Source organism: Rhyacophila brunnea, unplaced genomic scaffold (assembly GCF_057557595.1).
Source record: "Rhyacophila brunnea isolate RB1 unplaced genomic scaffold, BYU_Rbru_1.0 scaffold_44, whole genome shotgun sequence".
NCBI lineage: Eukaryota > Metazoa > Arthropoda > Insecta > Trichoptera > Rhyacophilidae > Rhyacophila > Rhyacophila brunnea.
This window is the reverse complement of record NW_028233109.1, coordinates 1,317,419-1,329,979: the sequence shown is the minus strand read 5'-3', so window position 1 is coordinate 1,329,979 and position 12,561 is coordinate 1,317,419. Positions and strand designations below refer to the sequence as shown.

The window sequence follows — 12,561 nt, the reverse complement described above, 5'->3', positions numbered from 1 at the left end:
TTTAAAGAAAATAAAATTAAAAAAAATATAATCGAATCGTTTCTTGTATTCTCTTATACACGTTAAAAGATAATTATAATATTCTAAACTTGATTATAAAGTATTCTTCTGATTCATTGTTTTAAAAAATTACAGAGCAAACCATAATGATGTAAACGAAGTTTTAGGAAGAAAATGATTTTTTATTTATGGATTAAATTTTTTTTATAAATAATTTATCTACTGTGATTAAGACAATTCATTAAGAATATTGCACAACTCCTTAATTCATCTTTTAACAACTTATCCTGATCTATCTTCTTCAACTGCTCTTTTCTGTCAAATTATATGAGTTAATGTGTTTTCTAATGTTTAAGAGAATCGCATGTAAATTTCTACTTTATCTGGGATTTTAAATCCTTAACATATTTATAATAAAATAAGGAATTGCTCAAGTTTTACCTATAACGAAAAATATAAGATTAATAAGGTTGAATTTAATCTTGACATTTTAACACTGAAATTATTGCTAATTTCGACACGGTTTTTGGAAAATTTAGCTGTTATATTTTACTCACTTTTAATAAATAAGTAAAGATAAAATTGTATTGATTTTTTATTATTGTTTAATTCATATGTTAGAACGCCTATATTTCGACTATATATTCATATTTCGAGAGAATTATTAATGAATCTTATCACACCTTTTGAAGATAAATATGTGCAATTGATTGCTCTCATGCTGTATAATTACTGTGAAAAAATGTTCATTTACCGGTGATTCATTGTATTTAGTTTTTAATTTTCTTCGGTAACAACATTTTTAGTAACATAGACTATATTAGAACCAAGAATTCGTAATAATATTCTAAAGAGGGGTTTTTCGTTGCTGAATGCTTGGCTATTTTTTATATATAGACAGCTTTGTCTGTACAGCTACTCCATTTTTTAAAAAATTTACTCAAATATCCTCCTCGGTGTTATATTTCTAAAAATACACGAGTGGGTGTTTGGTTGAATCTTTCAATCTGTTCATTTTCTTCCGGATGAAGAGGTACTGAAAGGCTATAAAAAATCATGTATTTCAATTGAATCATTCATTTTCTTGCTTATAAATTCTTTTAATTGTAGTTCTAAGGATCATAGCATGGTCATTTGTTGTTTAAAAATGGTGAACCAACTAGTTTTAGTAATTAGTGGAAAGATAAACAGAAACTTTGAATAAACACATATCATTGTAAATATCCAAGCATATCTATTTTCGCAGTTTTTATACGCTATAATATCGATTAAAATAATCATAAATCTCTTCATAGGTCTTTTAGCTAAAAAGAAACACCATTTTTTTATGAATTTAAAGGGGCATGGGTTTGGGCAAAAAAATGTTGCCACCAGCAGCAACTTTTCTGGTTAGATCTCTAAGAATTCAAAAAAAAATTGAATGTTGTATGATTCAAATCCTTTCATACCATAATGGTTTATTTCATACAAACAAGTTATTTACAGAAACATCAAGCCCTTCTGTTCATTTTTAAAGACTCTTTTGTGAAGACTCAGTTGTCTATTGCATATAGATGACTCTCTAGTAATATAACTACGTTCTTTCTTTGTATGCCTCTTCTTTGCATGTTTTTAATATTAACAAGTTACCCACGATTAGTTAAAAACATAATTAAATTTCGATCTTACGGCTCATATAATACAACAGAACCAAAACATAGGTGATTGGTTGAAATTATAAAAAAAAATTAAGATATAATATAAACATTTTCTTTATATCTTAATATATAAATACGACCAAATAATGGCACCTGTGGTCTGATAATAAAGTTTTTAAATACTTTTTTTAAAATATAACTGTCATCAATTGATGAAACGGATAATTAACAATATAATTATGCAATGGCGCACGACATTTATTGCATTTAATCGCTTGAAAATCTAAATTTAAATGATTAACAAATTTTTATTGAAGCTTTTCAACAAAATCTTACGTCTTATATCTAAAAACTGAGCAAAATTATAATCCTTTCCATAATATCTTGAAAATAATACATAATTGGTGTTTTAAGATTTTTAAATGTTAACTTGCCAGATGCATGCGCATAAATAATAGTATTGAGATTTACACTTAAGTTATGAGTCTTGAAAGAAAATATGTATCAAGGAAGATTGAAAAGATAGAGAGATGGTATAAGTATAAAAAAATCTGCTCTAAAAGACAATCTAAAGTTATTCTTGAGCATTTTTAAATAGCTAAAAATATAATAACCCATAAATTGATATAGTGGCGATCTTAAATTCCACCGATCGGTTTATTTTTTTGGCATATATTCACTACTTGCCCTAAATTAGTTCATAATAAAGTCAAACAATTATAATTCTTTCTATTTCTGTACATTTAAAATCTATAATGATCTTAGTAAGTTTTAAATGAAATTTTTTGTTAAAAAATTTAAAACTTCTATTTATTTTGGAATTCTAAAAATTATTAGCTCAAATCATTGAATACAGTTTATTATATTATAATGCAAAATATATGTGATTGCATAACTAATAACATTATGAATAGAATGGTAATACTAAATAAATTACTTTCTAGTCTAGAAAAAAAAGGATTTAGTGCAAATAATATTCTAATGTGACTTTATTTTTGTATTTTAATATCTAAAAATTGTTATAAAAAGCTGTAAAATTAACTAGTATTTCTTAATTTAAGGGATGTCCAAAATCATGGGTAAATTCTTGCAGCTATTCAAATTATAAACCTCACGACGATAAATTATCACTTACGCAAATATATATTTAAAATAAAATTCCGTTTTTTAAATATATCTTTTTTAAATAACATAAAATATTAGGAAACTCGAATTTGTAGAATAATCCAGGAAGATATATCGAAAGAAATATTCAACTAATTAAATGAACAGAGTTGTTCGTTTTTCTTGTTGATTTTTTTTCATTAAAGTGAATAAAATCTTTGCGACGCTACTATTCTCATCATTTGAGTTAAAAATTACTTAAACAGCCCCTTAAAAATATCTATTTTTATTAAGTAATCAAAAGAAAAAACGAAAATAAGTCGGGTAGCATTACAAAAAATAAGAACCTATCTTTTGAATATAAATTTTATGGTTTTATATACACAACCAAGCTTAGGAATGTCTTTAAAGATAGATGTGATGGTTATAACTATAGTGTCATAAATTTCACCAGTGACAAATATTAAATGAACATATCTTTTAGAAAATATACGTGTTGAGTAAATTTAAAAGAAATTTTAGGTCTTTTCTGGAAAAAAAGTTATTCTATGTGAAAAGCCTTCTATTAAGAAATATATGCAAGGTTTTTGGTATGGATCAAATATTCCCTAGCGAGCTAATAAAGAGATTGAAAAACATATTTAGGAATATTATAGCGACAATTAAATGATATAAAGAGAGCCTGGCTGCATTATTTAAGCTAATGGAACGATGCTTAACTATAATGGTATATTCTCTTGATGATAGAGTCCAACAGATCATACCTGGGCCTTGATATTGTAGACACAACAATTCAAAGCAAAGTATTTGCTACGTTCGTTCGAATAGAGCTAAAGCAGCACCAATGAATGCCTTTAAGAGAGTGATCAGAGAGAGTTCAGTATTATTTACGGTTAAATATAAAGGCTATAATTATATACAATACAACACTACATACACCCTAATATCACACATGATTTTATTTCGTTATTCTAGAATCTTTATTTCATACTTAAAATTTTATGTTTTATAAGAACAAACTAAAGTACAGCATTGAAAAACTGAAGGTGTAATGAAAGAACAAAAAGACATAAGGCTGTAGGTATTTATGTTTTTTGATAATAATATTAGGCTCTGCATGACTTAATAAAAATTCAAGAATATACTCTCATGCATTTAATTCTAATATTATAGAAATTTTCATGCTATACACCAAAAAATTTGCCAATATATTTTCATTTTTTTTTATTGAATTTAAATAAATTTAGTGGGGTTTTATAGATTAATCGACCGTGGAATTTGTCAATTGATCTATTTTAATTTAATAATCGAAGTATTAATACACTTGATATATTTGATGTGGTGTAGGAATCAAGTCATATTGAAAGAAGAAATATATAAAAATTTTAAATATAGATAATTTTGATCTAGAATGTTGTAGTTAAAAAAATTGGTGACCAAGATACAAACTATATTGAAATAATGAGTCTTATAAAATAAAATCAATTTATTTTATAATTAAAATTTTTATAGAATCGGATATAGATAGAAGAATGCTATTTTATTTTGATTTCAATATATTGTTTATTATGTATATTAAAACACGTGGTTTGTGCTAAAAAAATAGACAAAATGAATTATCGAAGAATTAAATGATTTCAGTGAATTTTTAGGTTTGAGATTGTGACATTAAAACCGTCTTCAAGCATTTAAGGGATTTTTAGGAAGTTAAAAATACTATACCATACTAAGAATTTTTACATAAAAAAATCTTTTTATCGGCTATACTTATGAACTTGTCAAAATTATGCGATTTTTCTATTGTTAAAAAGACTTGATACAGCTATGTATTTTTTTTAAAGGTATATCAAAGTAAGCTTATCCCATAAAACTAGTTTTTAGAGATGCAAAAAATACAAATTTGTTATGAATATTTAAAAATTGTTTGGCTTAATTCAATAACCATTTTATTCATTAAAAGAAACAAATACCTTGAATTTCTGTTCGAGATATATTTTAAATTTATAATAAATTGGCTTTGTTGAAACTCTAAACCTATAAGACAAGAAAATATAATTTGCTACCAAATAAACAGACTCTAAATTATAAATGTAGAATACGAACAGTATCATGCGTTATAGAATGGATTTACAAAATACCATAATTCATGTGTTAAACATTTAGGAAAGCCAGCAGAATCGCATACACAAACAATAGGATCGAGGAAAACACTTGAATCAATCAATGTCGAGAGAAGAAGATATATTGACAAATATTATAGAGATAGGAACATGAAAAAGATATTGAGAGATATGTTTTTTTATAGAAATCTAGGACTTGCTTGCACAAATTCAAATTTCATAACAAATTGTGCCAAAAAAGTAAATTATATTTCTGGTTATTTTCCCAAATTATATTTTAAAGGGTAGATGCGCTATTAAAGAATTAGCGTAAAAAAATAAAAATAAAACAAGTTTTTGAATATAATAAAAAAAATGTGGTATTTTAGCGGATTCGTATTCTATTATATTCAAATAATGTGTAAAAACCATTTTTATGTTCAAATATATGAATCTAGGTGAGTATTGCCATGTAAAAAAAAACTAGTTCGCTATTTTCTAATTTAATTTAAAATTTTGTACCATTAATTAACTATAGGCATTATAAAAAAATAATAATTAAAATATGACATATTTAACTTTAAAAATATGCAGTATTAAATTTAATGTTGATTTGCCTTTATCAAAAATTTATTTCTAATCGTTTACTGTGCAATAGATAATTTCAATACCTTTAAAGGATAAAACAAAGTTTATTTTTAAATAAGTCGTTGACTTTTGCAAAAACTCTATAAAATTTTAATCTTCAGTGTTTTATTTTGTATAAATACGTTTGATCTGAATTATTCATAAGTTTTACGTTTTTTAATCTGCTTAATTTATATTATAATAATAATTCTGTCCTCATTATTTATTCAAAAATAATTAGACCCTTGTTCTTTCCTTTATTAAATTTGAATACTATATATTGCTATAGTTATTGAAGATGGGGCGATTATATTCTTCGGATTTGTGGCTTTAGATTTTATTTCATTAGAGATAATGGAAAATAATGACGTTTAAATTTGATTTACATTATTCAAAGGAATTCCGTAGACTAAGATTTTGTCGGTAATTTCACGATTTCATAAATTCAATAAAACTTATCATCACACATGTCAAAATAATTTCGAAACTTTTTTACAGCAGAACACACCATCATTTTAACTTTAGAACAGAAAATCATAGAATCAAATTTATCTATTTTTTTGTAAATATTTTTCTTCGTGTTTATTCTCTTTTTTGAATTTTTATATCCGCTGTTTTTTTATAAAGTTACCAAATAATTTATATAAAGAACCTAATTTTTTAATAAATATGAATCCTAAATTCACTTCTTTTTAGCTTTATGTACATAAAATCCCAAAAACAAGGCTCAAATCGTGTAAAAAATTGGAAAATAAACATATAGCGCCTATATAAAAAACGTGTTGTTTTCTAGTATTGCTTTTTGTCGTTCAGTTTTTATTTTTATAGCCTGTAATATGCCACATAAAAATAAATACTCGGTTTTTATTGCTTTGCTTTTTTTAAAAACCATCAGAGATCAATTTATAGAAGAATCGTTATATATCTTAAATTATTTATCCCGACTTTTCACCAATTTCATATAATCATATTAAGTTTATATTATCATAAAAAAAGCCACATAAAATAGGACACACTATGCGTCAATTTTATAAAGGAAGTTCTAATAATCTGTAAAAACGTGTTGGTTTACGGATTAGAGATATACAAAAGCGGAAAAATATTGTAAAAATTTGCTATTATTTATTATATGTGAAATGATATTTTGATAAAAATCACATATATTCATAAAATATAAATGATATAATTCTATCAAGCAGACAATATTTTATTTTCTAGGGACTATATAAATGATTTTGTTTGGTTTTTATTCTTATGAATAAAGGCTTTTTATCCTTTCGACATAGCCTCATTATATCACATAAAAATACTTTGGTATACAACAATAAATCGAATATCACATGAATTGATATGATTAAATTTAGAAAATGCATTTAATATGATTATACCTGCGAGTTTGAATGGCAAATATTTGCTAAATCTTCAATTTAAAACCCGTATAGGCCTATCTTTAAGCAAAAAAACTATTATAAGTGTGTTTACGGATAATTTCAGATTTTCTTATAAGAAGAGTCAAAATTGAAAAAATCAAGAAACCAATTCTAAAATCAGCTTCTAATATTTATATGACCCCTGTTTTTCGTCAATTGGAATCACCGAATCGTTTAATCGATATTTCGATTTGATTATTACCCGTATAGTTCTAACAATTTTAGAGAGACTTATATTTATGGTGTATAATCATAAAATATCCAGCCTTATTATAGTTATAAGAACTCAGAAACTTATAAAACTATGACTATTAAGACAAAAAGGGGGACTAATCATTCGAAAATTAGAGCTTAAATCTAATAATCATTGTGATTTTCAATTCGCAACTTTAAGTTAAAATAATAAATTTGATTGAAGAAAATATTTTTTCTTTGTAAAGGTTTTTGATATTATATCTTTTTTTAATTTTTTTTACAATCTTCTTATTTTATTTTTTGTGACTACCAGTGTTATATTTATCGATTTGATATAATTATAAGATTAGCTTGTATTTTTTTGATCGCTAATTAGCCTTAAAAACAAAAGAAGATAATTAATTCGCATTATCTTTTTTTTTTCGTTTATTTCATACTATCTTTAGATAAATATGAATATCGGATGTATAAACTTGAACTCAAAATATCTAATGTATACTAAAAAATCGTATATATGAAATAGATAGTTAATAATTAGATCCAAAAGCATTTTGAATTAGAGTCTAGATATAAATAAAATTATTTCCTGAAAATGACTAACCTAAAAATAACATTATTAAGTAACACCAAATTTATTTATATTTGAGAAATTTATATATTTTGGCATAGATTTTAAATGATATCTGCTTTGGGTATCTTACTTCAATTATAAGCGGGCTCTATGGTATTTCCAACCTATTTTTTCCTTTAATTGGCACATTTCTGTATTACCATAAACATGTGAAAAATTTTTCCTAAAATTTTTGATCATATATTTTGTTATTTACACTTACCACAGATACTATGATTAACTTTTTTGGCATTATGATAACTTTATGAATTTTTATGTTTGTGTTTGAAAGCAAACTCGACTTGAATAATAGAATATATAGTTTAAAATATAAGTGATTGTCAAAATAAAGAAATTTACATCTCTTTTTTTGATGTGAAAATATTTTTTGGATTTTTATATCACCAGTAGCTTTATAACAACAATTAAACCAAAAGAGTTTTTGCAGATATGAATATTCTCATATCACATTATAATAAAAACTCAGGTGACCCTTCGAATGTAGTTTTTGATATATTTTTTTGTTGACATCTATAATATTTGGTATAAGTATACTAATAGATTTGTTAAAGGCATACAATTGGCTATAACAAGTATGATAAGGGTACATTCAAAGAATATAGTATTAGTATAGAAACTAATTGTCACCACACTGTGTAAATTGTAAAGCGTTTTATCTTAATTTGAAAATTCAAGGCACAATGAAAAATATTTTAGGAATTTTAAGTTAGATGTAATACACACCAAAATAAATGAAATTTTAAGTTTGTGTATATTTGCATTCATAGCCGCTGTTTTATATTTTAAAAAATCATTTTATCTATAAATCTGTGTTGTGAAATTTTTATAAAATTATGTGCCTATTATGACGTTTATATCCTTTTTTATACATATATAACAAAATTATATATTGTTTTACTTATTTTATACAAGGGGTATAATATCTTTTTTTCTAGGTTATTTTAAATTGTTTTTTTTTTGCAAAGACTTCTAAAAAAAGCATATAATATATTTTCCGCTGCTAATGTGTATTTTTTTGTGTATAGAGAAAATCGTTAATTTAATTTTTCTCTAAATATCTTATTGAATTTATAACTATAATTTCTGGTGTATAATAAAGCACATAGTATTTTTTAAATCCAGAATATTTTCTTCTTTATAATATATAATATGTCTTAAACAAATGCTTTGACAGATAAAAGGCTTATTTGTATTTCGAAAACTGTTTGAGACAAAGCTTTGAATTTTTTATTGCCATTTCCACTGTATTTTTATATGTCCGCGAAGTATATCCATGCAATTGGTATTTTTTTTAGAAATTATTACTTTCTAATGTTTTTTAATTTTAAAAATATATTTAGAAAACATTTTTTTGTGATTATTTGATTTATTGCGTCTTTCATAATATTTGCGAAGGTACTTTATATCCGTTATTAGTTTAAAAAAATTAATATTAATCTATTGGCTAGATTTATTTTAGTAAAACAAATCTATCTTGACGATGACATTAAATTAGGACATTATTAGCATGAATTTACATCTATAATTTATTTTACTCTAAGAATAAATCGAAAAATAATATTTTTATTCAAGAAAACATGTTAATGGAAGCTGTTACTAACCGTGTTAAATAAAAATTCTAGGATATATCAATTTGCTTTAATTAATAATAAAAAGTTATCTAGCAGAATTATTCTTCAACGAACAATACCTTTTAATTATATATTAAGTCTTATTTTTTAAAAATATTTATTAAAAGATTATAGAAAAAACCTAGCAATATTTTGTGTGAACAAAGGTGTATCAATTATGCTGATTATAAATATAAAAATAAAAGATATATATACAGCCCCAAGATTATAACTAAATACATATATTTTTCATGCTTTTCATATGATCTTAAATAAAAATTTTGATTTTTAAAATAGTTATTGCTGTTAAAAATCGCTTCTTTGCAATCGCAATAATAATTAACGAACATATGAAGCTTTCTATATAAAAAAACGTTTGCGCTTTTTTCGAATAGATTGTATATTCTAAAATAAATAAATTTTTTTATTTAAGTCTATAATAAAATTTAGAAGGATGGGATTTCATAAAAGATGCTGGATCTAACTAGCTTTTCACTGCAAAAAAATAAAACAATCGTATTAAATGTTTATTTTTCTTATAGTCTTATATGTATATATTATATAAATTTAAAAATACTTTTTGTCATTTCGCATCTAAATTAAATTCTTAAAATTAAATCAGATGTTTAAAATGTTTGTTCGTAGTCCTATCAAGAATCATATAAATCTCTTATCTTTCATGCATTAATGCCAGCTGATTCACAAAAAAACTAAAAATGTTTTCATTTCATTTACCTATTGGTAGAATATTCGTAATATGTATGAAAGATACACTCGATATCATTAAAGGCAATTATTTTATTTATGAAAATAATTTATAAAACAAAGAGACCACTTTAAAATAATGATAATATATTCTGTAAAAATTAGATTTTAATAAATTAATTTTTATAATAATTATTTTCATGTAAATATATTTGAAAAGAATTGTTTAGTACCACAAAAAAAAAATACCTTTTTATACATTTAAAAAATATTACAGCATAAAAAAAATCCTTAATGTTCTAAAATATATTATAAGAGATATATAAGTAGAGTTCCATCTATAAAAAATCTTTGTATTAAAAAATAAAATACATTCAAAATTAGTGCTAGATTTTCTTACTCAAAATAACATTATGCATCCTGTAAAAAATCCAATATAGAAAAAATATATGGAATAAAAAAAAACTTATAATATACATTTTAAAGAAAATATATGGTCTTCTAATCAATATAATTTGTGCATTTATAAAAATTTATTTTATAAGAAATTTCGCGATCTAAAATAATATATAAATTACTTTCAAAAAAAAAATTTAGTTAAAAAAATAAATTTGTGTATTTTTAAAAAATATACGATATCTGAAAATAATGTAATGCAAATGATCTATAATACGCTATAAAAAAATTGTTTTTATGAATAATAAAGGGAAATAGACTTACGAATAATGTTAAACAAAATTATGTGAGTGCAAAATAATCAATTATAATATTGCAAATTGAAATAAAAAACACAAAATAAAGTTTATTTAACGTAGTTATTATTAAATAATAAATAAATAGAAATAAACATAAGGATAAATATTAAACGAAATTATGCGAATGCAAAATAATTACAATATACTATTATTCATAGTTATTTCTGAAAATAATAAAAGTATGATTATTTAATGATAATACTACAAATTGAAATGAAAAACATGAAATAAAGTTTATTTACCGTAATTATTATGAAATAATAAATAAATGGAAATAGGCTTACGAATAAATGTTAAAAAAATTATGAGAATGCAAAATAATTATAATATACTATTATTTATGGTTATTTGTGAAAATAATAAAAGTATGATTATTTTATGATAATATTACAAATTGAAATGAAAAACACGAAATAAAGTTTATTACCATAGTTGTTTATGAAATATAAAATTGTAGATAAAAATTATTTAAGGAAAGGGGTTTGTTTAATAAATTTATAGAGACGACTATTTAGCAACTATTTTTTTCGAGTGGAAGAAATCAATCAACTTTTTGTTGAAGAAATAATACATACAATAAAAGACCACCAATTTCGTAATAAATGCACATATTACAATATTCTTAATGGATGAAATAAGATGCTTATATGTGAAATCATTCATCGAATCCAATTTCTGAACATCACGTATTTGTTTCATGGTCTCATTCGATTGTTCAACATGTTTTCCAAGTTCAACAATGAGCAAATCAACATGTGAAATAATTCTTGGATCCTTTTGTTTACCTTCGTAAATTGCTGTTTTAATTGCAAACTCATAATTAAGAAGCTTATTGGATGTTGTAGCTGAGATTTCGTATAGATAATAGCCAGAGTCTGATGATGTAAAAAAATAGTTGGTTTTAGTAGTATCCCTACTGTACTCCATGAAGAATTTTCCTTCTTCTTCTATCTTCTCCCAGTTATCTTTTGGTGCTGTGAAGATATCCAAATGAATACCATTTTCACCCTCAGGAACTTTGACCCACTGTTCCATTTTATTTCTTCTGCAAAAGAGTTCTGCTTCAATCAAGACTACGGTCTTGGGTAGAAGATTGTGTACATAACGTATTGGTTTGTTTTCGGTAAGAGGTCTGAGTAAACAAAGTATCGCAGTGATATAAAATAAAAGTAACATATTTAGGGGTCGATTAATTTCTGGTGTTGAATAATATTTAAAAATTTGGTTCGGGCAGGGTTAAAGAATATTCAAAAATAATTGTAGTAATACCACCTTAAGGAGTTATAAATTCCAACGAAGTAGAAGCATACATGCAAGCTCTCATACTCCGCAAGGCACTTGAACTCATCACATTTTAGAGAAGAAGAGCAGTTGATAAAGATAGATCAGGGGAAGGTGTCAAAAGATGTATCAAGGAGTTGTGCAATATTCCCAACACGCTGACCACTCTAAATAGATAAAAAGAAAATCAACCCATAAATAAATATCTAGTAATATCACCTATTCAAATATAAATAGTTGATCACCTTACTATATTACTTCGATTAGCGCATGTATTTCACACAAAGTTCGTAATTAATCGAATAAATCCATCTTCAACTTAAAATAAGTATCAAATCTAATGGTAAAACTTGCTGTAAAATGTTTAATTGTCATAATATAATGTTATAAGAATAATCTTAAAAAAATTCCTCGAAACCTATATATTTAATTTCTATTCAAACAGATTATTTTTTATTAATGGGTAAAGTTTCTTCTTTTTATGAAT

At 24.1% G+C, this 12,561-nt stretch overlaps 1 protein-coding gene across 1 annotated transcript in view; it reads right to left on the bottom strand.

The window, feature by feature from the left end:
• Positions 1 to 11,828, bottom strand: part of LOC147066640 (uncharacterized) — a 127,655-nt gene extending 115,827 nt beyond the window's left edge. The window contains exon 1 of the mRNA XM_085955107.1: positions 11,716 to 11,828. Within this exon, the coding sequence (XP_085811233.1) occupies positions 11,716 to 11,828 (113 nt within the window). The remainder of the gene's footprint in view (positions 1 to 11,715) is intronic.
• Between the last annotated feature and the right edge of the window lie 733 nt (positions 11,829 to 12,561).